Source organism: Chroicocephalus ridibundus, chromosome 9, assembly GCF_963924245.1.
Source record: "Chroicocephalus ridibundus chromosome 9, bChrRid1.1, whole genome shotgun sequence".
Taxonomy (NCBI): Eukaryota; Metazoa; Chordata; class Aves; order Charadriiformes; family Laridae; genus Chroicocephalus; species Chroicocephalus ridibundus.
In genome coordinates this window covers 48,326,266-48,353,879 of record NC_086292.1, presented here as the reverse complement: position 1 = coordinate 48,353,879, position 27,614 = coordinate 48,326,266, and the positions used below count along the sequence as shown (strand labels likewise).

The window sequence follows — 27,614 nt, the reverse complement described above, 5'->3', positions numbered from 1 at the left end:
GCACAGTGAAAGCTCCAGTCAAACTGCTGCAAGAGGACATTCACAGGCGCCTGTGTCATTCGGGAGCGCATCCACCCCCCAGAGTCTTCTTCGGAATTTCAATGTCATGCGCAAACGGTCACTGCTTGTTTCTGGAAGAAAACTCGCCTCTAAAGCTTCTCTTCCTTTGCCTGGGAAAACAAAGCACCAGCAACGAGCCTTTGTGTCCACGGAGCAAGGGGCACCTCGGACCCTGCCTGGCTGATGCCTTGGGTCCAAAACTGTGGGGTTTTTGCAAACCGGGTGGTGTGGGGCGAGAAATGGGGTGGCCTCAAGGGAACAAGCACGTGGGAAAAGCCTCTCCCTACACGGCGATTCCCGCTAAGTGTCCGAAGTGCCGTTCCAAGTCAGTACCCCGGGATGGGACCAGGACTCTCTGCAGCTCCAACCCTCAACGGGACACGCAGGAAAACTTCCGCCGGACTCGGTGGGGGCCGCGGGCATTCGCAGCTGGGAGCACAAGAGTTTGCAGGACTAAAGCCTTAACACAAACCATCGTAAAGTCCATCCGCGTCTCTCCTTCCCAGAGCCGGACCGAGCTTGTGTGTTTGTCTTTTGTATATTTAAAAAAAAAAAAAAAAAAAAAGACAAAAAGATTTCCATAGGAAACTGATTATCGTTTTCTCCCCTCCCCCTTCTAATATTTTGGCACAAATGCATATGATACTCAAAGCAGATATAAAGAAACAGGTAATTAGACAGCACTGACAAAGTTATGGGACTTATTTGGCAAATTTGAATTGTAAAAACAAGTGCTAAGGTTTTTTTCCAGTTGTGGAAGTTGTTTGCCATGACAGTTGCTGCAGGGAAAAAAAAAAAAATATTAAACAGTCTGGAGCATGTATATTTAAAACGAATGCTTTATAATACAAGTAAATACACACTCTCCCAATTTCTCCAGGCAAAACCACATCTCAGAGCATTTTAATCAGCTGAAAGAAGTTTTAAACAGAGGGGGTTTGTGTCTGAGATGTCCTGGTTCATGCGCAGCCACGTGTGGCAGCAGGGGATAACCTGTTCGACCCGTTCGCTTCCATCGCTGGAGCAGACCCGGACACTGAACCCGCTGAGCCCCTAAGACTTCAGAAGTGGCAGATACCGTTCAACGTACTGAGAAAACAGAATAGAAACTCTCCGTAGTTAATGCAAATAGACTGCACAATAACGACGGCTTAACGTATCCAGCAAGAGTTCCCCGCGTGGCAAAAGTCTGCCTGCGAGCAGCTCAGGCCGAAAGTCGCTGCAGCAATATCAAAAGGAGCCTTAAGTTTGGGCTTTCACTTCACGGCAGTCCGGTCTGAGACCCTCGGGGTGTCAGCTGCATCCCTCAGGCATGAAGCAAGACCCTGCCTCCTCCACAGCAGTCCAGCGTGGGAAATTCATTCCTTTTTGGGAACATCACTGGGGGAATTAGTTCTTGGGTGTGCTTTAAACGCCTCCTTTTCCCCCTGCTGCTGCAAACCCAGGGAGGATGGGCATGGATCAGGTGGCTGGAGACAGGAACGCACGAGCAAGAGTCATCCCAAAGTCTCACGGCGCCTGGCTTTTCAAAGATGCCCCGTGACACGAGCCCGGAATTGTGCGAGGCAAACGGGAAGTTTCCTCTGAGCCGTCGGTGGCGGCCGCACGCTCAGCACAGCGCGGAGCCAGGCGCAGGCAGGCGCGACACGGTGGGAGGGAGAGCGCTGGCTTCTCGCCGCTGAAACACAGTCCGGTTTTTTCGTCGGGATGAACTTCAGCTTCAGATTCCAACTGCATCGTAACCAAAGTGCTAACAGTTTCAGTGGAAGTGGCTTAAATGGGCATTTAGGTTAAAAACAAAACAACAAAAAAAGGAAAACCCACTTTTTTCTTTTTAGCAGATTTTTTTCCGCCTCGCTTCGATAACTGGGAATTTGTTTACTACGCATTTTGCTAAGGGTTAAGCCAATTCCATTTTCCAGAGTCTTTCTTTCCCCCCCACACCCCCAGGAGACGTTTCCTTAGGAGACGCTGGAACAACGAATACTCGGGGAGCCCATTTGCGTAAGGACCTTGTCCAGCCACTGCAGAGGACCATTAAGATGCAGTTCAATCCAGCAGGGAGTGCTGGTCACAGTCTGCCGCCTGCAAGAGAGGAGGGGTTGGGGGGGAGAGAAGAGCTTAGAAAAAAGAACAACATAAATATGACTTACAAAACCTCACAAATGTGAGAAGGTTTTACAGCTACTGAAGCATTCTTTCCTGCTTAGACAATAGTCTTGCACGTGGGGCCAAAGGAATGTCTCTCCCCTCTATAACACGCGTTTGGCCTATGCTGCCAACTTCTTTGAAAAACCCTATCTTCTCTCTTTACGTTTCTTACGATCCCAAGGGAGCAACTCACTCTGTAACCTACTCACTCCTCAGATTCCTGAAAGCAGGCGGCATCTTATTCCCTGAAAGGAAGGTGTTCATCTAAGCGAAATTCTTCACTTTTATTTTGCAAGACCTTGCCTCTCCCAACTAGATAGCAATGGAAGCAGTTTACCAAATCTGTTATAGTTCTCTATGTATAAGACGAGGATATTCTCTTTTTACCGTATCTTTGGATTTTAGCAGAGTGCGGAGGCGATGGAGAGAGATCACCACTCGGGCACTCGCTCAGGCTCCCCGCCGCAGCCGCGGGGCCCGCTCCCTCCTGCGGCCAGAGCTGCCGCCGAGCATCCTTTCCGCCCCGCGCGGGAGGACGCGCTGGAGGTCTGAGCCCTGCACCGCACACGCTGCGTACGGGGCACTGCCGACAGGCTGGCATTTCATCAGCAGCTGCCTCGAAAGAAGCAGAAATGCTGCGGGGTGTAAAAAAGTTGCAAAACCCATCAGAAAAGCAGGGACATGGTATTAAGCCGTGTGCTTCAAAATCCCCCAAGAGCTGGCGGCTGTGGCCAGAGAGCGGAGGCGATGCCTTGCTGGGTCAGCGCACACCGCGCTTTTACTTTCCCTGGCCACAAAGCACCTTCTCCCTCTCCTGTCTGCCTCGCGGTTATTCCCCTGGAGGCCAGACCCCGTGGAGCGTCTCCAGACAGTAAAGCAGAGAGAGAAGGGAGGAAAGGAGGGGAAGGGAGACCAAGGCACAGGCAAGGGGCTCTCCCTCCTCTGCCAAGCGATGGCCTAAGTCTTATTCCAGGCAGAGAGGCAGGGACAGCTGCTGTGGAGGAGGAGGATTACGAAGAGAGAGAAATAGCCTGGAAACAGCCTTGTTTTACACCCTCATTTCCCACAGAAGCTGTCCTTGGAATCTGTTTGTGGGAGGGAGAAGCCAAAGCCTGCGGGGCCCAGGGAGAAACCGCTGCTGAAGAAGGGACCTGCTGCTCCGTGGCGCCCTGCGCTCCCACAGCCCCCCCGGCCCCTTCCCGGCAGCGTGGAGGCTGCGGGGTACGGCCCTGCAAGGCCCGGGCCAAGGGCTGTAACCCCTTCTGTTGATGCACCTGCATCTCTCATCCTTTGAGCTGAAAACGGCAGCAGCTCCCTGCAGGCACCTTCCCATTCCCAGCCCCGGTGCGGCTGCCCGGAGCTGCCGGGGTCAGGCCATGCCCCAGGAGCGGGCGGACGGGCCGGGGTCACCCTGTACAGCGACCTCAGGGTGAGCATTTTGCATTGAAGGGTGTCCCGTGAGCCCTTTGGGGCAGGACAGGGAGAGGACACCACTCGCCCTGTCAGCTTCAGTCAAGAGCACAAACCTCTCGCGTCCCAGGAAAAGCTTAACACGGAGCGTTCCCTTTCGCTGCCTGAAACCAGCCCAACTCTGAGCCGCCCAACAACGGTCCCGGCAACACCGTGCAGAAACCCACTACCCGTGGGGGCTGCCGCGCTTCTGCCCTCTGCAAATCCGTCACGGCAAACCTCACTCTGCCTTCCCACCTCGACAGCCGACACGTTGGCTCCAGCCCTTCAGGAAGGCGAACCCTCAAAGCTCTCCGTGACTTCAGCTTGCTCCACCAGGCTGGGCAGGGGAGAACCTTTGTATCACAGGCTGCTTATGCAATCGGCTTCTCCCCCCTTCCCTCGGCCAAATCCCGGGCACACAAGAGCACTAAACACCCCTCCAATTAGACGGCTCAAAAGGCGAAGCAGCTGAACCAGAAATCACTGGAACAGAGCTCTGGATACAGCTCCCACAGTAACGTTTTCATATATGAATCAGTTCAACAAATAAACGTGCTCTGACAAAGGCAATCAGATGTAGTATTTTGTGGCAAGGAAATGAAGGAGCAAGAGAGCAGCTTGGCGCGGTCAGCGTGAGCATAGGGTTTCACTGACTACAATGCTCTAATGAGATAGTTGACTTTCCGTAAGTCATGCTCATCTGGATTTCATTACGAGCCGTGGCTGCAAGCCAGGGCTGAAATGCTCTGGCCCGGGTGCAGGACAGTTTCAAAACAAAATGGACTCCAAACATCTGGAGAAATGAAGAAAGTGGGAGAGCAACGCGCAGGGCCCAGGCTCCAGCTGATGCTGTGGCATCTCCCCCGCCGGCGGCAGGCGGCCGTGCAAGGGAGCCGCGGAGGCAGCCTGGCTGCTCCGGGAGGCACGGACTGCACCCGGGTCTTCACATCAGGCCACGGATTTAAGGGGTAGACACGTCAAGTAAGTATTTCAAAATCACATTTGGCTTAAATCCTTGCCAGCCTTCTCTCTCATAAAACGGCATTAATTTTCCAACGAATTTCGTCTCCCCGACTTGTACTATTAAACATTGATTTCACTCCCTTTGCAGCTTAGGGCCCTTTGCTGCTAATACAGCGGAGCAACAGCAGCACAAGCTACGGAGTCCTCCATCCCTCACACCGCCTGTCCCCGTGTTGTCAGAATAACCACATCCCCGACACCAAACATCAGACCCTGCTGCATCTCCTGTTTTATCTCCAGTATTCCCAGAGATCCAATTGCCCGGAGGAGCTGTGGCTGCCCCATCCCTGGAGGGGTTCAAGGCCAGGTTGGACGGGGCTTGGAGCAGCCTGGGCTGGTGGGAGGTGTCCCTGCCCAGGGCAGGGGGTGGAATGAGATGATCTTTAAAGTCCCTTCCAACCCAAACCGTTCTGTGATTCATATCGTTCTGGGAAAAATAGTAAACCTGTTTCTCCCACTGCCTCCGGTCACATTTAAGCAGCTGCCCTATGACAAGCACTAAGGAAAGGACAAGGAGATTTAACTATAATTTTGCAGCAACTCTAACAGTTCTTCCAAATATAAATTTTCAAGCCAGTCTGCTTTTATTTTAATCCCATTAGTCCCTGATAAAAGAAGCATCAAACCCAACCCATATCTATTAGGAAGCACTCACATCGATCCTGTCCTGATAACAGTGTAGTCATAAGACACTCAAACTATCAAACACACATCTAATTTCAAGGAAAAAAAAATAAAATAGTTCCTACACAGGCCATCTGGATTTATCTACTGTGCTTCAGGTAAAGCTTTTGGTTTGTACAACGCTGGGACCAAATACAGGTGGTCTTCCAGGTACATCACAAGATCTGTGTTTGCCACAAATAGGAGGGGAAAACCGAGAGACAAGATCAACACAGCCTCCACAACTCCGCATTACTGAAGAGACGCTGCGCTCATTTCCCCTGTCTTAAAAGCTGAGTAAAGCAGCTGCGCAGAATCCGACGCTAGGCTGCGGAATACCGGAGTGGCACTGGCAAGCAGAAGCACACGGCAAAGTTCCGTTCAAAAGGCCTGACCTGTATTCTGCTCCCCATCCCTTGACAAAGCTCATTCGAATCGTGCACATTCGGGTCAGCTGATACACGGCTTCGAAGCCCTGATTTACAGACTGAGCCAAGAGAGCGGCGAATTCCTGGTTGTTAAAAATCTTCAAGTTACATCCTGTGAAAAAAGAACACAAGAACAAGGCATTAGCTTAACCGGATTAAGGATGGAAAGAACCTCAATGCTGCCTTCCCGTTCCCTCAGCCCCTGTGACACTACACACAGATTGCTTAAACACGGCATTTCAGAAAAAGGAATCAAGGTGGCCGCATTTCCACAGCTCATATGCTGAAAAAGAAGAAAACCATGTTACAGGACAGGCAATGATGAATTCTAGTGCCCACACAGCAGACTGCGATCTCCGAGACCAGACCTGGGATCCCTACGTGGAACCTCCTTCTACGCCCTTCACAATCATTTCCTTCATATTGTAATTTAAAAGCCTAACTATGACCAAAACACTCAACAACGGCACTCGCTACGGGGCCTGAAAGAAAGGAACGCACGGGCTAAAAACAGGAACTTACTGGTGTTGGATTCACATGGTGTCCATCAGCAGAAGTAATGGAGAAGTTCTAAAGTGAAACCGCTCTGGCAAGCCAGAAACCAGTTATCAGGGTTAAAAAGGCTGGTAGCAGAGCTGTTTCGGCTACAATCCTCTCTTACATTTACCTATCACGTGCCAAAGAATTTTCCTTTAATACTGGAGTTTTCCCCCAGTGTTTAGTCCCAGCTAAAAGACTGAGAACAGATTATTTAACTGTTTTTAAAGGTGAAATTTAACAACATCCTTCACAGTTTAACTAGCTAACTAAGTACACAACTCTCTAAAAAAGTGTTGCTCTGCTTGCTTTCTCCCAGATAACCATAAACAAGTTAAACTCTGAAACCTGGCACGCAGCGAATGCTCAGTTGGGATTACATGGGCCAAGTCTGAAAAACAGCCCTTTGGACTGTGATGAATTGTACTTTTCTAAAATCACTTCTGAGCCTACTCTCTTGGGCTGGACTCATACTGTCATCTGTTTTGGGTCGAACTGAATATAGCACAGCGTAACCGCATGCAACAGCTCAGCAGCTGCAGAAACAACTACCCATTTTTGTGGCCGTAAAAGAAAGCAGAGCCCAAGAGCCGTGTATCTCGCAGGGAGGTTGAAGGGAAGCTGTGTCAGGCATGTTGCAGTCCGAGGAGGGAAAATAAGGCGGGTGAGAGCATCAGGGCCAGGCTGAGCGGAGAGAAAGAGCTATGGCAAGGGAAGAAAAAACTTGTTCACGATCAGATTGCCAAACTCTTCAGACTTCTGGGTTGGATGGGAACAGGTCTGCCCAGGACTGCGCCTGGGAGGAGCGGGTACGACTCGATCTCATCCACAAGGGAACGCAGAAACTGCTTCAAACCCAGCAAAGATCTGAAGATGAGTCTGAGAAGGCGGCCAAAGACTGCGGCAAAAGTGGGGAGAGCGGGAGTCCAAAAAATGTGCCTTAGATGAATCTACAGCGGAAATGTGGGTTGTTTATATCTTCAGATATTGACTCCAGCCGGGGTGGACTCTTGTGATGTGGCTGGAGAATTAAGTCATGTTTGCAACACTGGCAGCTGCTTCCTAAGCGTCCGAGAAATGAAACCCGCTAAGATGGGCCGGAGCTTGCAGCGTATGGATCTCTTCTCAAAAGACAGACAATCTTTATTCCAATATTTCTAAACAAAAAAGTTTGGTTTTTAAATATATACATACTTTTATCTGTAAAAAAATTAGCTTTTGTAAGCCTAGCTAAATAGGTACATTCCCTTTTGAATGGCATCCTCTCTTTGGCATTTATCTAACAAAAAAGTATTTTCTTCCCAGACAGAGGTAATAAATTCCCTTCTAATCTTTCAGCATGCTTTAGACACGTATTTGCTGTACTCAGAACAACAAGGTGCCTGCAGATGCAATTTCCCTAGAATAATGCTAATTCACAAGGGGGGGGGGATTTTATTACAGAACAGAAAAAAGTAACAATTTAAATCTATTATGGGTGAGTCTAAATTAAGAAAAATTTTCCTACATTCTATTCTTTTACTTAAAGACGCAAACAAAATTATAAACGTGACTATCAGATAATTACAATACAATAATGGACTGATAAAACACTGCACGAACAAGCGGCAGGTTCTGCTCTTAGTTCTGCTTCGACACTGAAGTACCGTTTCTTCCTCCTTGTCTGAATGTCGTGCCAGCAATCGTTGGAGCATACACAGCAGCCTCGTCTATCCTTCGTTCTACAACAAACGCCCTGCTCAAGTTATCAAGTTGCTTATAATAAGGCTCAAGTTTCTGATGATTGCCAAGAAGGGAGGTCCGCAAACCCATGCCTACCTTGACAAAGAGCCTGCTTCCCACAGCAAGTCCCCGTTTGGGAAAGGCAAAGCCTGTGTGGGATCACAGATCAGGCATTGCTTCCTTACCTGGTGGGATCTTGCAAACTGTTGCTGGGTGCCAGCCGTAGCGCTGATTGCAGTTGGGAGACTGGACAAAAATGGCACTGTCGCTAAGGCACTCGGCAAACACCTCGCCGCCAATGTAGTAGAGTCTTACTCCTCTTCCTAGGAAAACACACGGCACAGGTTTGCTTTAGCTTAGAACAACCATCTGCAAAATCTGCAAGAAGAGCTGGCAGAGACGCAGAGAACCTCTGCGCGAGACAGCTCTCAAAAAGCAGCTAAACTACGAATGATGGAAAATGAAAACCGTCTCTTTTGGCCTGCCGGGTGCTCCCGCTAGGGAGCAAGAAGCTTGCTCGGTGAGCAACTGGACCAATTTATAAAGTCAGAATCGCGCTCCCCAGCCCCAGCATCAACCACAGCCTGGACCGCATAAATTCACCACCTCACAGCCTGCTCACTCCCAACACATGTCGCTGATATTTTCCACACGAACGTTCTATCAGTTAACATATGGTTTTCAACCTTTTCTGAAAGTCACCGCAGCTGGATACAACTGTTTGTTTATTCGCTTAGTGATTTGGAATTAAATTATACAACGTTTTCAAATCATTGCCTTTTGCTTGAGATTACACTGTACACAAGGACAAACATACACTTCAAGTACAAGTTTGCACAAGCTATTAAAATCTCAGTTAATAAAGAAACAAATTTCAAGAATACATCTTTGTTGCTCAAATAAACATTTGCTGTGGTCTTACAGTCCTATCGGAAGAGCTTGCTTTCGTTCTTCCACAGAGCATAAGGAGCCTGCTGAATCTAAAGAGTGATTTCTGAATCTTGGTGGGTTTTGTGGTGCTAGAAATCATTTTAGAAACAAGTAAGGAAAGATTCTCCTGGGTGAAGTTGACTGCTCACGGAAAGGGTATAAAGGGGAGCAAAATCAGGACAAAAAGCGGTTCATTTTTGATAGAACTCAGCAGAAAACGCAGCAAAGCCTTTTATTAAAATTGTGTAAATTTGGGATATTCTATTTAGCACAGGCTTAACTGGAAATTAAATTGAATACTACCTTGCAGTATAAGTGGGAAAAGTGGAAATTGAGACGAAAATCAAGGAACTAGGTTTCCATTTAAAAAAGAACAGTTAGAAAATGAAATAGTGCAGGGGGAAAAGGAACAAACATGATTATCACTAACATCCATCCAAATAAAGAATAGTGCACGTAGAAGTTTAAATTCCATCTCTATTACACGCAGCAATTTCAGTGATGCTCAGGGCATTTTTTAAATTATATTTTTATGAAAAAAATACAAATTTATGAAAAAATACAGTTAGTGTTCCTTGATGGAAGATTAACCTGCGAGAACACCATGGATCTTCAAACATCGCAGTGTTCTAAAACTGCCCAAGCCGCATGCCGGTTAGCTAACTAAAAAAGCTTGACGGGCAGGTCTCTACCTGCCACCTTGAAAGACACCGATTAAAACACGGAAACAGAAATTACCAATGTGTCGTCTCGTGAGTTCCACTGCCGCGTTTCTGTTGACGTTGGAGAGCAGACCAAGGCAGAAGCGTTCCGAATTAGACGGGTCAGTGAAACCATCCACGGTCATAGAGGGCTGAGAGGCGTGGAAAGTCTCTCCCACTCGCTGGTTGAGTTCATAGTAGGATATCGAGCACCAGAAAGCTGGCTCGCAGTAGGTAACAGGCTGCAGATCTGCACAGAATAAAAAGCAAAATGAATCGCAGGCCAGCGGGGGGGGGGGATGAAAAAAAGCGACCGATTTGAAATATTGTTCTGCTTCATTCCTTGGCCTCACTTTCACCACCAAACTTTAATTACTTGACAGGTTTTAATGGACCGCAGCTAGAAAGTTACATCACCCCTGAAGCTTTTGGCACATGGAACAATTACAAATAGTCAAAGATATTAGTCACTTAACAAGTGAGGTGTCACTTAACCATCTTCATACCTGGAGAAAATTAAAAAAAACAACGCTTAACCTTACTACGAAATGTGGGATCACTTTTAGGGAGCCAGTGCCCTAAAAAGAGAAAAGAAAAGGAGAGAAAAGGAAGAAACACAAAACCTTAGAAAGAGGAGACCACAAAGCTGCTGTCAATAACGCAGGTCTCCGGAACCCGAATGCTCTGCGCTCACACCAAGCAGGCAGCAAGGCCAACTTTCATTTTTACTGGCTCTGTTACGATCTCTCTAGCACTGACGAAGCCAGTAGAGTTGTCTGCAATATGCACCAAATTAAAACCCAGAAAATTGTACAGAATCGTATTGGCATCAAAAGTGATTTAAAAATTAGATACTTTCTTCCAGTGCACTTGATCTCAGATTTTCAAAAGAAAATCCATTTCTCCAGTAGAAGATGGCACATCTCTCTACAAGTACTTGAAAGAACACTGTAGAAAGGCTGGTGCCAGTCTCTTCTCACAGGTGATTAGCGACAGAACAAGAGCAAATGGCTTCAAGCTGCAACAGGGTAGGTTTAGACTGGACATTAGGAAAAAATTCTTCACTGAAAGAGCGGTCAGACACTGGAATAGGCTGCCCAGGGAGGTGGTGGAGTCACCATCCCTGAACGTATTTAAGAGTCGTTTAGATGTGGTGTTGGGGGATATGGTGTAGGGGAGAACTTGGTAGAGTGGGGTTGATGGTTGGACTCGATGAGCCCAAGGGTCTTTTCCAACCTAAACGATTCTATGATCTCTTTTATTGGGCTTATGGTTTTGACTCAGCCTGTGGACCCAAGTAAAAGGCCCAAAGTTCTTGAGGACACTGAGGCGGAGGAAGCCTCGGGAAGACAATACTTCATAGGCACGAAAGGTGGGACATTCAAAGGGCACCGAATGACTTAACTGCTCCCACTGAGGCCAATGAGATTTCAGTAGAGGAAGGCTCAAGTCAAATATTCTTGGAAATACTGCACTAGACGGAGCCCAGTCCTGCTGCAAGCCAAGAATCTGCAGAGCAGAGGAGGTGGGAAGCAGTCTAAGCTAACTGATAAGTGCTCTATTCCCCACGCCCAATGCAAGAAATAAAAGCAAGAGGAGAATTCCCTCCCATCCTCCCCCCAGTTTACCACTTCATCCCCATTCAAATGGTGCTTAAAAGCAGAACAAAACAGCTTCCCATCTGGCCAAAGAGTTAACATCAAGAAGCAAAAACCAGCTTTTTCCATAGTTTTTCCCATCTGTTGCTCCTGCAAGGCTTAGGCAAATTCGGGGCTTAAAAGACCAGGTCAAAAAAAAAAAAAAAAAAAAAAAATCAAAGACAGGTTTTTAGCATCCCAGCCTCTTCTCCCACCAAAGAGGGTGTCTCTACAGAGGTTTGAGAGTCGTTTCTCATGTGGTACCTGCTGTTACTCCATAACCTCTAGAAACAGGTTGAAGCAGCCTGGCTTCAGCCAAAAGACATGCTGGTTTCCTCTCCAGTACTGTGGCGTCTGAGTTCCCAAAGTAGCTGATAATCAGAAAAAAATCTCTGGTTTCTGCTTTGTTCCAAGCTTTGCTGACAGCAAATAAGGCATTGAATAATCTGGGGAACTCTGTAATCCTTAGCAGATCTTCAAAGTCTGTGAATTTTGGAGCATATACCCATTCCCGGCTTCTTTCACAGTCTCTCTTTTCCTTAAGTATATCATCCAGAAGAAAAATCCTCTATCACAAGCAAAGCCTGATGTTCCTGCTCTCCTCGACACGCACCGACAAAAGAAAAAGCTTATCTTCCTCTTACAGAGAAGGACATAATGCTCACAGCGAAAGCTAACCGAAGGCAGCTCAAGAGAACAGAGGTCACCGCATCAATTTAACAATTTTATAGCTTAAGGCAAGCCCCTCTCCTGATATGCACTGCTGATACTGAACACATCCAGGAGTCACACCAGTTTACTGTCCCTGCCTTTTCCTCTTGTGTGACATATTGGGTTGTCCCACTGGAAACTGCCACATCAGGCAGATTTCTCCAACACCAGCCCCACTTCATCAGTTACCGGCACACACCGTACGTGACTGCGGCCTTCGCAGGTCTCCAGTGCAATTTGTACAGAGGTACAGTGAACACCAGCACTAAGCACAGCCTCTCAAGGTGTGTCCGCCCACTTCAGAAAACAGACTGTGCTCCACACGACTGTGCTTATTCCACAGCAAGCGCCTTTCTAATTGAAAGGCTGCTCAGCTCCAGAAAAATCAAATCAACTTTTGTTGATCCTTAAGTCATGTCCTCAGATCGGTGCTACTCAAGTTACAAAAACACCGAAGCCTGTGTTGCTCTCTCTGGTTTTGTGGTCCTTTCCTTCAGAAACCACCTCCGCTTGGTTGCGACTCAAGGGAACTGCGGATTCCCCACTGAAGGACGTACAGAAATTTTATTTTCAGCTTATTTGCAACTTGAGGAAAGACACAAACCAACGAATCTTATTTTGAAGAAAAACTTGTCTCTAAAAAATGCAACCAAGCTTTTAATGATGCTGCTTCCTCCTGTGATTTGTGGTCTTAGGCTTCAGCTTAAGCTGTCATGGGATGGGCGAGTTACCTCTTGTGTTAGAGCTGTCCTGAATATTCATTTTCAATTCATGGATTTACTGTTTGTGGAAAAGCAAGAGAATGTAGCTCTGCTAAAGCCAAAGAATCCGGAGGGGGTGCACAATCAACAAAACCACGATGCATTAAACCCAAGCAAATCCTGCCGGTATCGTCTCCATACAAGTTCAACCGTGACTCCCTCCAGCTTTGCTTTCACAAGTGTCCGCTGAGTCTTGGGATGCCGCCCATGTTGCATCTTCCCTACAAGATGAAAGTACTATCTGTTCAGCTGCAGAGGAAAAGAAATCTGCTAGCTGCTTTGCACGCTCTACAGTGTGTGCTCTAAGCGTAAGTGCGGTTGTTATCCTAGTTCCAGTTCATGCATTTGCTATCGGAAGTTACTGATATAACGTGTATCAGAAGTTACCGATATATGTCATCCAACTGCATTAGTTGCAGCCGCATTAATTCTAACTCCCTCCTCCAAAAGGTAAAGATAAACCGGTGTGCACACACCCCTCCCCGCTGCGCTCTGGGAAGGGCTGTCTTTTCCCTGCTTTGGGAAGTCGTGTTTCAACCCCGAGAGTAACCGAGGCTTATGGTACTGCTGGATTTGACCATAGGGTATGTACTTAGTCCACTTCCAGCTCTTGCGTCAAGTCTTCTGTGGGGGGCAAACACTGACAATGGATTTCCTGTACACCAAGGGACTGCCTCGCTCCAAAATAACAATACACATGCGACCTCAGGCCTGGCCCTTGGCCAGCGTAAACTCCCTGACTTCATTCCGAGTGTCCACATAATGCTGGCAACTCTCCTTTCTTTTTGGTTGTTTTCTGTATTTTCCCCAGTTCATATTTCAGTCAGAGAGGAGAGATTATTGGATATCTATAACTTCCATAGAAAGCTTGTGTTTGACAACTGAAAATTTGACAACTCGAAGTATGGACCAAAACTAGAATGCTACCAATTCAAATGCATGAGCTGAAAGGAGGAAAAAAAAAAATCCCACTACGTTACCTTGCAACACTTTTGTGCCTGTGAATGGAAAGATGAAACTCCTTCAATTCCTTTAATCCTGCACTACAGTCGTACACCTTTATGCTGAAATACATACATTGCACCTCAAACAAACCTTGCCTCTATTGCCCTAGTCGGTTTGCCTCATGCTAGTTTATTCCCTTTGTAGTTCTCTGGAATACGGCCATGGGATTTAAGTCCAAAGCTCAGCCTACACAAAGTAAACTGTCTGAGAAGTTTCAGGTAGTTCTGGTCACGTAAACGATCATCAATACTGTGACGTTACTTTCCTGATAGCAAAACTGCAAAACTCCACCACATTCCACTGCTGAGAGCTGGCTGAGAGTTTTCCTCATAACACACTGGTGTGTTTTTTAAATTTCTATTCTATTTTCTTAACAAACATACAGAGAAAGTCTGACAAAACTTCTGCAGATCCAAGTACAGCCCTAGACAATGGAGTGTTCTTGTTTATCCACAGAATCGTAGAGCACAGCAAAAGCAGGAGCTCTGCAGGTCAGCGGCTACCAATGAACTTCTGTCCAACTGGAGAGAGAACCTGCAAAGCTGAGAAGAAGTTCTGCTCTCACAGCCTTCTGTGCAACCCTTCTGGGCGGCAGAGACCATAGAATCACAGAATGGTTCGTGCTGGAAGGGACCTTAAAGATCACCTAATTCCACCCCCTGCCCTGGGCAGGGACACCTCCCACTAGACCAGGCTGCTCCAAGCTCTGTCCAGCCTGGCCTTGGAGACCATCAGGCTGAAGGTCTGCTGCTGCTTTCACCTACACTGCTATCAGCAGCTCCTTACTTTAGATATGCCATCTACACGGCACAATTTTGTCATTTGACAGTTTTAAGAGTTGCCCAGCTACAGGCCATCTCATTTATTATTTTGCAGCTTCCTCACAGGCAAAAATTTACAATAAATTTCCTAAGAGACAAGAAGTTCTTAATTTGTGTAACCTCTTGCCTAAGAGCAATAAATATTTGGTTTGCAAAACTTAAAGGTATCTTTTAATGCCGGTAAGTTAAAATGCTTTTCTGATGTCTGCTCCTTGGACTACAAAGAGATTCCTTGTGGTTACCCAGCTCCACCTGCCCCTACTTAGTTTTTGTCACCAGACAGCACATTAGACATCTGACAGGCCCATCAGCTACGCAGCATCTGGTAACATCCAGTGTCCTTGTTAGAAAGGATACGAACTGGGGCCTCTTTCCTAGAAACTCTTTTCTTCCTTATGTAAGGCAGATGCCACAGTCAACTTGCCAGGTTGGTTTTGTTACATGTAATTGGCTTTTTATTTTTAGGTTGAAAAAAAAAAAAAAGCTACAAATTCTCATCAACTCCTAGGCAGCACACTGGAGCGTAACGGATTCAAATAAAAAAAAAGGAAAGAAGGAAATAAATGTAAGTCAGCCATGTATTCTCTTCTTAGGCTTTAACAGCCTCTTCTTGGGCTTTAAAATTTAGTGGCACTGTGGCAATATATTCCATGCTTTTAAAAAAAAAAAAAAAAAAGGCAAAAACCCAGAAGAGACAAGAAATCCCCCCCTTCAGCAGCCCCAAGATATCCACAAGTCAGCCAATGACTGACAAATTTTGGAGCAGTGTCAAAGTACCCTGTGCCAGGATTAAAAGCATATGTAAACTTTATGGCTATGGTTATTCAAGAGTAATCTCAAGTGGCCTCTGTCTGCTGGCTTAATGAACATTCAGAGAACTGATCCTGCAGCTAGCCAGAGCTATGAGTGCTTTTTATGACAGACCGTTGAGAGCAATTTCAAACAGGGTAAGAGCTCAGACTGATGAGGATCAGACTTTTTATGTCTGCAGGTATGAGAATAAAAGGTAGACCAATTTGAGAAGATAACAGAGGTTCAGAGATAGCCACAAAACCTCTAACAGGTAAGGTAAAGGCAAAGGTCCAACTGCTATTCTTTCTTCTCCAGCATTCCTCCTATTTACTGTCTACAGGTTATGGAATGAATCAGTGACAGCTGTGGCCTGTTAGGACTGGATTATGCTCTCGTCCCCCAGGACGGAGCACCAACCAACTCACCTCCTCCCCTTTGCTCTGCTCAGACCATGCCCGATTCTTCATGCTATAATAACTTACACGCCTGGGCCATCAGTTGTTCCAGTGGTTTAGGGCACTGGGACTTGAGGGCTCTGAGCTGCTTTATCCCTGTGCGGTCTAGGGATGCCCCAGGCAGACCTTCCCTGGGGTCTGACACCATCCCAGCACTCGTAGTTTCGTTAGGAGTCCCCAGCCACTGCCACCCTCGAGGCCATGCCTGTCTGTGCTGTGACAGTGCACACTCGCTCTGCTGGGGACGTGGATTTGCTCCTGAGCTGGGTTTACGTGAGGATGTCATGCATTTGCTGCCCTGCAATGAGGCAGAGGATTGCCTGAGCTGGCGAAGCAGAGCAGGCAAATCCATTCTGTGAGCCTCAGCCCCCTGCCCACAACATGTGGATAGCAGCGCTTGCCCAATTATGAATGTAACACCAAGTTAATAAAAATAAAAAAATTGCAGGGCATTCTGGTACCTTGTAAAAGACACCAGCAAGCACTACAAATTTACAAAGTAACTTTCCGAGAGACAAAATTTAACCTCAAGCTGTTTCCTTTAAAAATGTAAGAACACCAGCAAAACAGGCAGACGTATTCCTTGCAAACTCATGTAATAAAAAAAAGCGCATTTTTGCTGCAGTCCTTCACTCTTTTTTTCTGGTATTTGTCTGCCAACATTTCTCATTTTTTTCTTGACCTCTCTGATGTAAGTTCAGATTTCTTTACTTCATATAAAGTTCCTGTGAACCACTGTTATCACAGTAAAGAGGATTAGCGGAAAGGAACATCAACAGTGATCACAACCCCATCAAAAGCCCGCAACCTCAAGAAATATCATCATCATTAAAATGTCGCTATCTTGCCTGTAATTACACACGGTTCTCAAGATCACATGCTTACCCAGATTATTATGTGCTGGAGACATAGGGTTTGGTGATAAGTTTGGAGAACCTGAAAAGCAAGACATTAAAATGATTAGTACGGCATCTGTACAAGGAAAAGCGCTTGCAGAAAAATCTTCAGTGCTGCCCAGGCTTGTTGGAGGGATAACCCACTTCTCACGTAAGTCTCTTTTGTGACACCAGCAGCTTCTCTGATGTTGATTACTCTTTACATAAGCTTCCAAATGCTATTACTTATGATATCAACTTCCTCCATCTGCAATAATGCCTAGCATCCTCATAATGCATTCACTTAAGCTTAACCCATTCATTTTCAAAACCGAGCATGCAGTTTTCTGTTTTACTTCCACTTGCAGTTATCAAAACTCCATGTACCCTCATGACAGCAACAATCAAACCGAATTAGATGGACGTTTACGAGCTTGATTTTACATTGCTAAGCATAAAACATAACAGTTGAAAACATACCACTTGATATCAACAAATCCTACTGGTTTTGGGACAATGGAGCATTGGATCAAGCTAAACAGAGCTGACCAAACAACTGTCAGTATTTTATCCCCAATCATTTCAATTTGGTCCACAAATTTTGCGCATATATTTAAAACATCTGCACTTGGATGTCCAGGGCAATTTCCACAGTCTCTGGAGGCTACCTGGATGCAGACAGGTGGTATAGCCCATTTTTACTTTTCCTCTCAAACTGAGTCTGGCTTGTTTCTTTAAAATTTGGGGGTTTTCTATAAAGAGAGAAGTCCATGAGAACTGAAGGGATACAGCATTTAAACCTAAACTGGGTATTTATAGCATCTTCCAGGCGAATCCTATTCCCGCCCACTTTCCAAAAAGCCATACATACATTCCACACGTCAACCACATTACCAATAATTGTATGCACTAAAATGGTTTGTGTCAATGGGCTTACGTTTGATGTAGACAAACAAACCCACACTGCCTTCCTCCATCTGTATAACTGCGGTGAAAGACTGCAAATCAGTCATCCCTCTTTTAGAATCCCACGTAAGCTCTACGGCTGAAGACATGCACAGAAACCAAGATATCTGTGTGCAGTATTTGCATCAATTAGGTTCCGCATATTTATCTTTATTTAAGTGTAATGTATTTGCATATCCCTCTTGTAAAGCCTCAGCACTTCTAACCAAGGACATGATTTTGCTTTTCAAGCAAAAGTTTTATGAATTTGGAAGTGTGATTCAGAGGTTCTTACTCACAAGCAGTGACACCACTCAGATCGACAAGATGCCTTAAACTCCCTGAGAGTCTGCCAAGTTACTCCCAGAAAGACGAGACCTGCATGTTATATTTTAAAGTGCTGGTACAGGTTATACTACGGCTTCTCATTCTAAACCTGATTACTTGTTTTCTTGGCAACGAGAGAGAACCCAGACGTGCCACTTTCTTTGGGATGTATCCACTAAACCCATTTAAAAGCAAATCTCCAAGTGATCATTTCAAATATAGTTAAACTGGACATTTCAGTATGCAAACAACAAAACGACCAGAAAAACGCCTCTGTATAAAAGTGCCAGCTACGTGCAAAATTTTCACATGGATACAGATGCATGGATGCAAATACAACACAAACTATCATCCTTAGATGTGTCTCCGCTCTTTCAGGCTCCTTAGAAGTATTTAAATTGATGTTGGGAAGAAAAGGAACACGTCGTACCTTTCACCAGCAGCTCTAAAACATACGGCCCTGTGCTTTACATGAGATGTCAGGCTCCATTTGCACTCCTACAGGGATAAAGTACCTCAAACCACCGTCTGATCTTCAGCGCCCCAAAGAAAAACTTAAAAAGAGTCTCTGATATGACCTAGAAAACTGCAGCAAATGGCAAAAAAGGACTTACCTGCATCCATGCTGGGGTTCATCTGGTGGTCACTGGTTTCTCCATCCTCACTCAAATAGCCTGGAGGAGGTGTCTCTAGAAGCATAAAATGATCATACTGTCATTGTGATGGGATGAAAAGTCTGGATTTTAGACACCAAAAACATTTACTTTGTTATTCGCAAGGAGCTAAATTTCTTTTTTATTACTTTTCTTCCTCAGGCTGCTGAGAGGAGGAGCTGGCACAACCAGGACTATAGGCACATCATATTTGTGAATAACAGAGGAGGGGGAAACAAAAAAAATCCGGATTTTCAGTCCCATAAAACTTTAAGCCATGTGGATGGTTTTCTGTCCACATATTTTTCCTTTCCTGGTGTGCAGCTGCATAGCTCGTCCATGCAAATAAGGTGTAAATTGCTTGTAAAAGAGATACATAAATAGAAGAGCTCAATTCCATCAGAAATTTAGAGAGTTTTACTCAAATTAAAATGGCTGAATGTCATTCAAATCTAAAGTTGTTAATGGAACATTCAGCTTTAGATTCCACAATAAACTGAGGATGTACTACTGAAGGGAAGAGGTGAGTTTAAAGACAATAAAACAAAACAAAACTATAAACAGCACTCTGTGTGTCTACGTTTACAGCTCTCAGCTATTTTTGTATAGGTTCCCACTCCTTAACTTCATAGTAATGATGGAAAGAAAGACTTCTCAGTCATCCAGTCCGGCATACATAGACACGATTCACTGTGCAATATGACCCTTTTCCCTCCGCTTGCTGTACGGAAGATATACAGTACCTGGAATGTAGTTGCTCTGTGGCTCGATACCTGCTGGGAAGTTAGTGTTCTCTGGAATAGAGTGGCTATAATCGTCTAACGGTGGGAACTCAGCTGGGATCTCTGTGTGCCGAGGCACCAGCACTGGAGGTAACACTGCACAAATGGGAAGGGAAAAAAATAGAACACCAATGTTAATAGCTTTAAAATAAAATGACTGAAACCCTAGAAAATGAAGAGAAACCAGTTTGGAGTAACACCCTTAAATACACGCAACACCAAAGTCGCTAATTAAGGGACACAATTTGATACTTGCTTCTGAAATAACAGCAGCAGTTAAAGATGCTATTCTTAACATATCTCAGCTGGGGACGGGATACGTGCTTATCTGAACACACCTCGTCTGTCTGCCCCTTCTAAGGCAAAGAAACAGGTCTTCTAGAAAAACGATGTAGGAGAAATTACACCACATAATTCAAAAGGAATAAATTTCACATAAAATGAACCAGCAAGGAAAGATTAGCATAAACATCCAGACTGGTTCTGCAGATTTGTACTGACACGCAGCAGAACTATCTGCAGTTCCAGATGAAAGTCTCTCTGAGAGGCAGGAGGAGACTTCAGAACAGGAAGCTCACTTGCGTTGGGAGCTATTCTTAGATCCGCTTCAACTTCACAGTAAGTTTATCCTTAATTTAATACCAACAATTAGGGATGCACAGAACACTGCCGTAGTTCATACTTGTATCTACTACATGTGTGAGTTGTTTACGTGCACACAACGCCGCATTAGGAACCTGGCAACAATGCAGCCTGCTCGACTTGGATTTTATCCATTTAAAATGGTAGTTCCCCCTTGAGTGCAGATTCATAAATTATTCTACTGCGTACAGTAAGAGATTACCATCAATAATAGATACACTTTGGTTTTAAAACCCTACGCCTGCTGCTTTATTCAAGTTTGAAATGCACTTACAAATCCCTACCCTTCCCTACCGAGCAGCTGAGGTACCCACACGCAGGCCCAGCAGTACCTGGGGTTTCCACTCTTTGGTAATGGTAAGGATTCACACAGACTTCATCCTTCTTCATGTTAAAGGCGTACTCGCACATCTCCATGGCACGCAGCTCATGGTGGCTATGAAGGTCCGGCCACCGCCACAGCCGGCAGTAGATCACATGGGGAAGACCCTTCCGGTGAGATACTTGCAGCCGGCCATCTAATGATCTGCACTCAGAACACAAGGACGATAGCAATTTAGACTGGCGTTAACACACGTGCAGCACTGACCACATCCCACCTGACGCCACGCAGGGGAACCTATCGTGAAGACTGCCGATGTCAGCAGGAGGCTCAACGCACGGGCTGCCCAGCGAACATAGCGTCCTGACGCAGTCCCTGAAGGTGCCAGTCACCAAAGCCCGCTGAGACAGCGCTGCAAGGAGGCATCCCGGTTCCGGGCTTCAGGCCAAGAAGTTATCCCTGAAAACTGTAAAGCGTTTCTTTTATATAACAGCCCTGCTCTGGATTTATTAATTTTCTGAAGAGAGGTTAATTTGGAGGCAACGACAAGAGCTCCGGCAAGGAGGACTACATCAACTTAGCGGTACTTCTGAAGCATCTATGTGCGTCCTAACGAACAGGCCATTCGCGCAGCTCTCTACAATTCATGCTGTGCACATGAAGGGATTACATCTTAAAATACGGGCTAATAAAACGGGACTTTTAAAATACAGAGAGACATGACTCATCCAAAAATTTACTAGAGATACCTTTTCTTTAAACGGTCTTCACAAACATGACAAACAAGCAAGGCTGCCGGTTTCATTTTCCAAACTGCAGCTTGAAAGCAAAAAATAGTTTTTTTCAGCATTGCTTACTTTTGTCTCCTCCAACTCATTTTTCACCTAATCTTATCCTCCGCCCAGAACAGCCTGTTCCTAGCAAACCTTCCTGGGAAGCAAGACAAACGTGTTCTGATCCTCCCCAGCAGAAGAAAGAGTTGGAGCAGGGTCTCCTCCATCCCGAATGAGGGCTCCACTCCCTCAGCCCCTAAACGGGAACTGCCCCCCAGGCACTTTCTTTCAAGTCTAACCCTTCATTTCCCTTGCTTTTCTTAATGACCGAAATGAAACACTTCAGGAGTTTGGTGACATGAAATATATCTATTTTTTCAATTTGTCAAAGAAAAAAAAAAAAAAAGAAAATTGAAATTTTACTTGGAATTATTTTCCTTGGTTCTTTGTATTGGCAGCCAATCTCGAAAAACCAAACCAAACCAAACCACACAAACAATTATTCAAACGGCGGTTGCGCTAGTCTTGCCTGCCCTAAGAGAGTTTTCCCAAAAGCTTCTCTGGCAGAGCTTGGTAACACGCGCACCTCTTGAAAACACTGCTACCACAGAGGAAGGCAAAACCCAACCAACTCGAGCTATTGCTGACGAGCGCTTGATTCAGGGGAGCAGGAAAACATGTCGCATAACTGTTACGTATGAAGCATATGAGGAGTCTCTGCCACCACTGAGGGACTTGGTGGTCCAGGTTACAAAACATCTAAAACCTGCAAGTTTATTACAGCCCTCAAAAATGCACAACGCCTACAGTTATTATCTATAGTGTGTATTTATAGTATGTATTTCTTCGTATTATGCCTGTTATTTACGGGTCACGCATTCTCTTCAGACTTCACTCTTCAGACTGCTCTGTGACAGGGTGACCAACCAGCTGAGTATCTGGCACATTCTCCAAGTGAGTTGTTATGCCAAGCTCCTTCCAAGGACAGGAAAGCAGAAATCAGTCTTCCCAGCTGGAAGACTCACGAGGAGGGTGCCAGTGCCTAGAACTGATCTTCTGTGGAAGGTGGGAATCTTGGTATTGATTTCAATGGGGTCAAGACCTGACTTACGTGACCCCTAAACTTGTCAGGGTGGAAAATTTTTGAAAATATCTATCAAAAGCGCGAAAATATTCACTAGATTTAACAAAAAGAGACTATGTTGAAACAAGTGAGGGTAAAGGAAAAAGAAGAAGCCTCAGAGAGATGATTCCGAGCACCCCACAGGAGACATAAACCGTGGCAAATGTTCTTACTCTTCCCAGTTCCCATCAGCAGCGGGTTACACCATGGATGGCTACATGGATGTACACATGGATACATGCACGGATGGACATCCCAGCAGCACAGACACTTGGGCTGAGGTTAGCAGCTGAGAGCGGGGCACTAACACAAAGTGTGTATGACTTTGGGATTACTCGCAAGGATGCTTCTCTCCCTCTTATAAGGGAAGAAACCCTTTATACCTACAACAAACTTCCCAGTCAGCCGGAAGGTAAAGCGCACTTCTTCCCATCACCCTGGGGTTCTTGGTAAAAGCTATGAAGTCTTTACAAAAGCTGAGCCAGTCCATCTACATTCCTGACTCACTCTCTGGATGGAGGGGCCCTCGTCACCCAGCTTAACAGAGCCCTTCTGCTGACAAAGTTCTCACAGGAGACAGTGGAGAGAGACATCAAGCCGCTCTTGTCTGAGCAGCCCCCAAATCCTGGACAGCCTCAGTGGGTATCTAAAACAAAAACAGCCTAAAAGCATAACATAGCTCAACCACTAGTATCAAAGCTGCTCATTTTTGTCAGGAGAGACCGCACGCTGCAGAAAACATGTTGCGCTTGCTGCCTACCACTGCTCATGGCACGAATGCCATCTATAAGGCAGAAGAGATAGACTTCTCTACAATCTTATCTAAAAAGACTTCCCAAAAGTGACAGAGCCATATGCTTTATTTTCAAATATAATAGCCTTCCCCACTCCCCCAGTAAGAAGATAAGGTAAAAGAAATTGTATTTCCCCAAAGCCCTGGGAGCTAATTATATTTTTATGATTGTGAAATCTCTCCTCCGGCTCTCTGTTACGGGACTTAGGACAAAACAACATCATCTGCATGTTCTTGGGAGGAACGTGGGTAAGCAACAGGGCAGCTTTATTTCTTTCTGCTGTCCTGCCTCAACCCTCAAGGAATATTTTTCTCCAAATCAACAAATAACTGGCATGGCTGAGATGGGACACAAGATCAGATGAGCAAACACTGTGCTCTACTAAAGGCAGCCTTCTGTGCAGATACAGAACTCCAATTCCCAGTCCATTGCAACATCTTTGTTAGCTAACTGAATGCCCATTCGTAGATGCAAACGCTTGATCAAGCACAAGAACCTGCTGGAGTAGCCAGTCACCTCACAAATGATGCAGGCTGACGTCTTAAAGGCAGCTGTGCCAAGCCGTGGGCCCAGCACGGCCTTGGTGAGATGGTCTTCCTCCTGTCCAACACATTCCCATTCCCACAGTCCTGCCCTATCTCATCTTCTTCCTTCCTTCGTTGGCTCCTGCCCCCCAGTATCAATCCACAAACTGGCTCAGGTCTCTAATTTGGCAGAAGACTATCGCCTTTTTCAGGGTTTAGCAGGCCATAACAGTTCTTGAAGGAACCTAATGAAAGCCAGAAGCTGGTGCAAGATGCTTTAGTGTACAATTTTGTTAGCACGCACCACAGCTGAGGATGCATTTTGACTGGCACACCACCTCTGGAGTCCACAGTCCTCCAGAGTGACCCAAGCAGGTGTCTCTCTTTCACATCCATACACAGAATAATCGGATAATAAACTCCATGGTGCACAACTTCTACCCTTTCTTACTCCTGTTCTGAAGGACAGTCTGATCCTGAAGGCTGAAGTATTCCAAAAACCACCCAAGAGCTCAGCACATCCAGGCTTCATTAAAATTAGCAGAATCTAAGCACCAAAATTTCTATTAGGCTACTGAATTCTTCCTCCCTCTTACCTTTCTTTTAACCAGATTCTCCCTGTACAATTGACTCGATACATTTATTATTCCATACTACCTAACAGGAGTTCTTCTAAAAATACCAAAGCTTCTTTGGCCAAAAGTTCAGTACTGGATGGTTCTCTCCAAAAGCAGCACCATTTATTTCGGTGGGACGCTATGTCTTCAAAGTGTCTCTATACTGTATGGCGGGATTAAACAGCAAAGGCTGTAAAGAGCCCTTCTTTTCACAGCGTCGATGTTTAGACCGAGCGGGTGATGTAGGCTCTCAGTGCCAGAGGGTGTTCTGGTACATCGTATCCTGAACTTGCAGGATAAGAATGAGAAAATATTATGATCCACAAGCCTTTTTACTAAGGGAAATATGATGAGCTGTAGTTATCACCGCCCGCGAGTGTGAGAGGATGTAGGTTATGAGAGCCTGCAAGATAAAAAACAAAGCCAGAACACAGCGAGATTGCGGAGCTGATACCAGTTCGCAGGGGTTTATACCAAAGAAACAAATTCAAGAGTGATTCAGGAAAACAAAATCCTGATGTGACAAGACAAAGAAGAAGCAGAGAGGAGGATGACAGCGGCTCAGCAATGTCAAGGATCAGCCCATTGTGAAGAACGGCAGACACCAGCACTTCCCCACCCGAGTGACGACTAGGTGGCCAGCAGAGCTGCTGGGTGGCTGTGCTGGGGCCGGAGAGCAGACTGATGCCTCACAGCGTGTTTGTCCCAGCCCGTGTTGCGGGTGTTAGCTATAAAGATAATGACTGTGCACCCATATCCTGCATGTAGGGTACAGCTCAGAAGGCTCAGAGCTTGGCAAAAGATGCCAAAGGAAAAGTTAGCCAAAGGCTTGAGGTTTACAATATGGTGCATTCAAACCTGATCAAGAGGTATCTAGTGGAGAGGTTATTCCACCTGGAGTACCACGTGCAGCTCGAGTCCTCAGCACAAGAAGGACATGGACCTGTTGGAACGGGTCCAGTGGAGGCCACGAAGATGGTCAGAGGGCTGGAGCCCCTCTGCTGTGAGGACAGGCTGAGAGAGCTGGAGGGGTTCAGCCTGGAGAAGAGAAGGCTCCGGGGAGACCTCAGAGCCCCTTCCAGTCCCTAAAGGGGGCCTACAGGAAAGCTGGGAAGGGACTCTTTATGAGGGAGAGGAGCAATAGGATGATGGGGAACAGTTTTAAATGGAAAGAGGAGAGATTTAGATGAGATCCGAGGAAGAAATTCTTTGCTGTGAGGGCGCTGAGCCCCTGGCCCAGGTTGCCCAGAGAAGCTGGGGCTGCCCCATCCCTGGAGGGGTTCAAGGCCAGGTTGGACGGGGCTTGGAGCAACCTGGGCTGGTGGGAGGTGTCCCTGCCTGGGGCAGGGGGTGCCACTGGGTGGGCTTTAAGGTCCCTTCCAACCCAAACCATTCTGTGATTCTGTGATTCTGTCCCTACGTCAGTTATAACCAGAGATAAAATAATACTGAATGAGGAAAGACAGACGGAGACTCCAGGAATGCAGTCAGGTAATTGAATTGCTTGCACAACAGCACAAGGCACGGTCAGCACAACATTGCAGCGTCCGTAAGAAACAAACAAAAAAAACCCTCAGGCTGAACACCTTTAGGATTGATCCATCCTCGTATGCTGTTACAAGGAAAGTTAAACACATGAAACTGCTGCTCCGAACTGTCCAGAACACTGCTGCTCAAAGAACAAAGGGCAATAGTGACTCTTAATAGCAAAAACAGAGAAGGGAGGAAAAAAAGATGATAGAAACACTGAAACCTTTTTTTTTTTTTTAAACAATCCTCTGTAACTCTCTGAAAAAGAGTGAGGAGTAAATAGGAGAGCATTACATTGCAATACAGGAATTTGATTTCCAGGCCTGATTGGGGTTTTTTGTTATTGATGTTTTGGGGTTGGGGTTTTTGTTGTTTTTGGTGGTGGTGGCGGTGTGTGGGGTTTTTGGGGTTTTGTTGTTGTTGGGTTTTTTGGTTTTGTTTTGTTTTTGTTCTAACCTGATGAATTTGCAAGATCCTGAATCAGAAAAGAAAAAAAACAATCCCCACACTTCAAAACATGCACTTGTTATTTATTTTTGTCTTTGAGCTTTTTGCAGATATCTTTCCTGTAGATGGATAATAAAACTCTTCCCTGCACCCGTTCTCCCTCTTTAAAAGTAAAGTTGAAATCAGTGGAACGCGGTAGTGCAAATTAAGCAGAGAGATATGAGCTGTAAGGTATTACAGGTATTTTTGTCAAAGTTGGAAATCTTCGGATTTACTCTGAGACCCATGCCCTCCCCTTACCTACTTACGCTCCTGTTTGCAAAGCCCATCAGTTTTATATCCCTGTCATTAATCCTCCAGGAGAGCAAAATGCCTGAAAGCTCAAGTAACACCAGCACGTGCAAAAAAAGGGGTAAGGAAAAGAGAAAAATAATCAGGAAGAAAAAGTTTAAGTTATGAATTTCCAAGGGGTTCTTATTAAAAAACCACAAGCAGAAGCTGGTTTTTAAAACCATACAGTTGCCAGCGTGTTCTAAAATGCACCAAGAACTATGGCCACAGGCTGTGATTTTCTCTTAGGCACAAAACACGTTAAGTAGTTCCTTACTGGCCCTGCAGCTGGTCTACCCCAGGAAAGTAAGCATTTATTCTTGTAGCAGAATCTGGCTTTTGCACGCAGAGCACTGCAATATCCACAGGGCTTCACTGAAAAGTTGGATAAAATCTCAACTTTCCCTGAATACTGGCCAACTGAACAACACTGAATAAAAAAAAAAAAATGACCTATGCAGCACATTTGTAATTCAAAAGCTGATCCCCTGCCATTTCTTTCCCCTCAATTTGCTCAGCATCACTAAATTTTCCAATTTCTGGTGCAGTTTTAACAGGACTGTCATTCAAGTTCTAGAAATAGAAGTAACTGCGTCGAATGGAGGTTTGCAATGCACATTATCACACCGCCGCGGAGGAAACTAATAATTAATACTTTCTACTTAGCACTTAAATTTATAGAAGATTAAAAGAATTCACAGACATCTGATTGGCAACACATCTCTATGGAGAGGGTAAGTTTTTACTACCCCTAAAGCAATGAAGTTAAATGATTCTCTCAAAGTAAAATAAAAGTTTGTGTCAGAGCCAACACCAGGAATAAGGAGCTCATCATCCCCTTAATGCTACCAAAGATCACGGCTTTTGTGCTGGTAACTCTCTCATTTGGACTAAAGTCCTCCTCTGGATTTAGAAGAAAACCCCATCTCCCCGACAGCTGTAGACGGCAGATGACTTCAGATGCTTCTGACCTTCGTGAGGAGCTGCTAACGGGAGTAGAAGCACCGCGGCAAAGGCACGAAGAGGAAGCAATGGGCAAAGCCTGGGAACCCGTGCAAAGGTTATCAGCGCCTTTGGGGAG

General features: G+C 45.7%; 1 protein-coding gene across 1 annotated transcript in view; it reads right to left on the bottom strand.

Moving 5' to 3' along the window:
- Positions 1-607: 607 nt before the first annotated feature.
- SMAD3 (SMAD family member 3) overlaps positions 608-27,614 on the bottom strand; it is a 77,520-nt gene continuing 50,513 nt past the window's right edge. Inside the window, exons 2-9 of the mRNA XM_063346210.1 lie at positions 20,406-20,599; positions 19,393-19,527; positions 18,611-18,685; positions 16,735-16,785; positions 9,705-9,917; positions 8,222-8,359; positions 5,745-5,889; positions 608-2,145 (exon numbers count right to left, since the gene is read on the bottom strand). Of these exons, the coding sequence (XP_063202280.1) occupies positions 2,022-2,145; positions 5,745-5,889; positions 8,222-8,359; positions 9,705-9,917; positions 16,735-16,785; positions 18,611-18,685; positions 19,393-19,527; positions 20,406-20,599 (1,075 nt within the window). The 3' untranslated portion in view covers positions 608-2,021. The remainder of the gene's footprint in view (positions 2,146-5,744; positions 5,890-8,221; positions 8,360-9,704; positions 9,918-16,734; positions 16,786-18,610; positions 18,686-19,392; positions 19,528-20,405; positions 20,600-27,614) is intronic.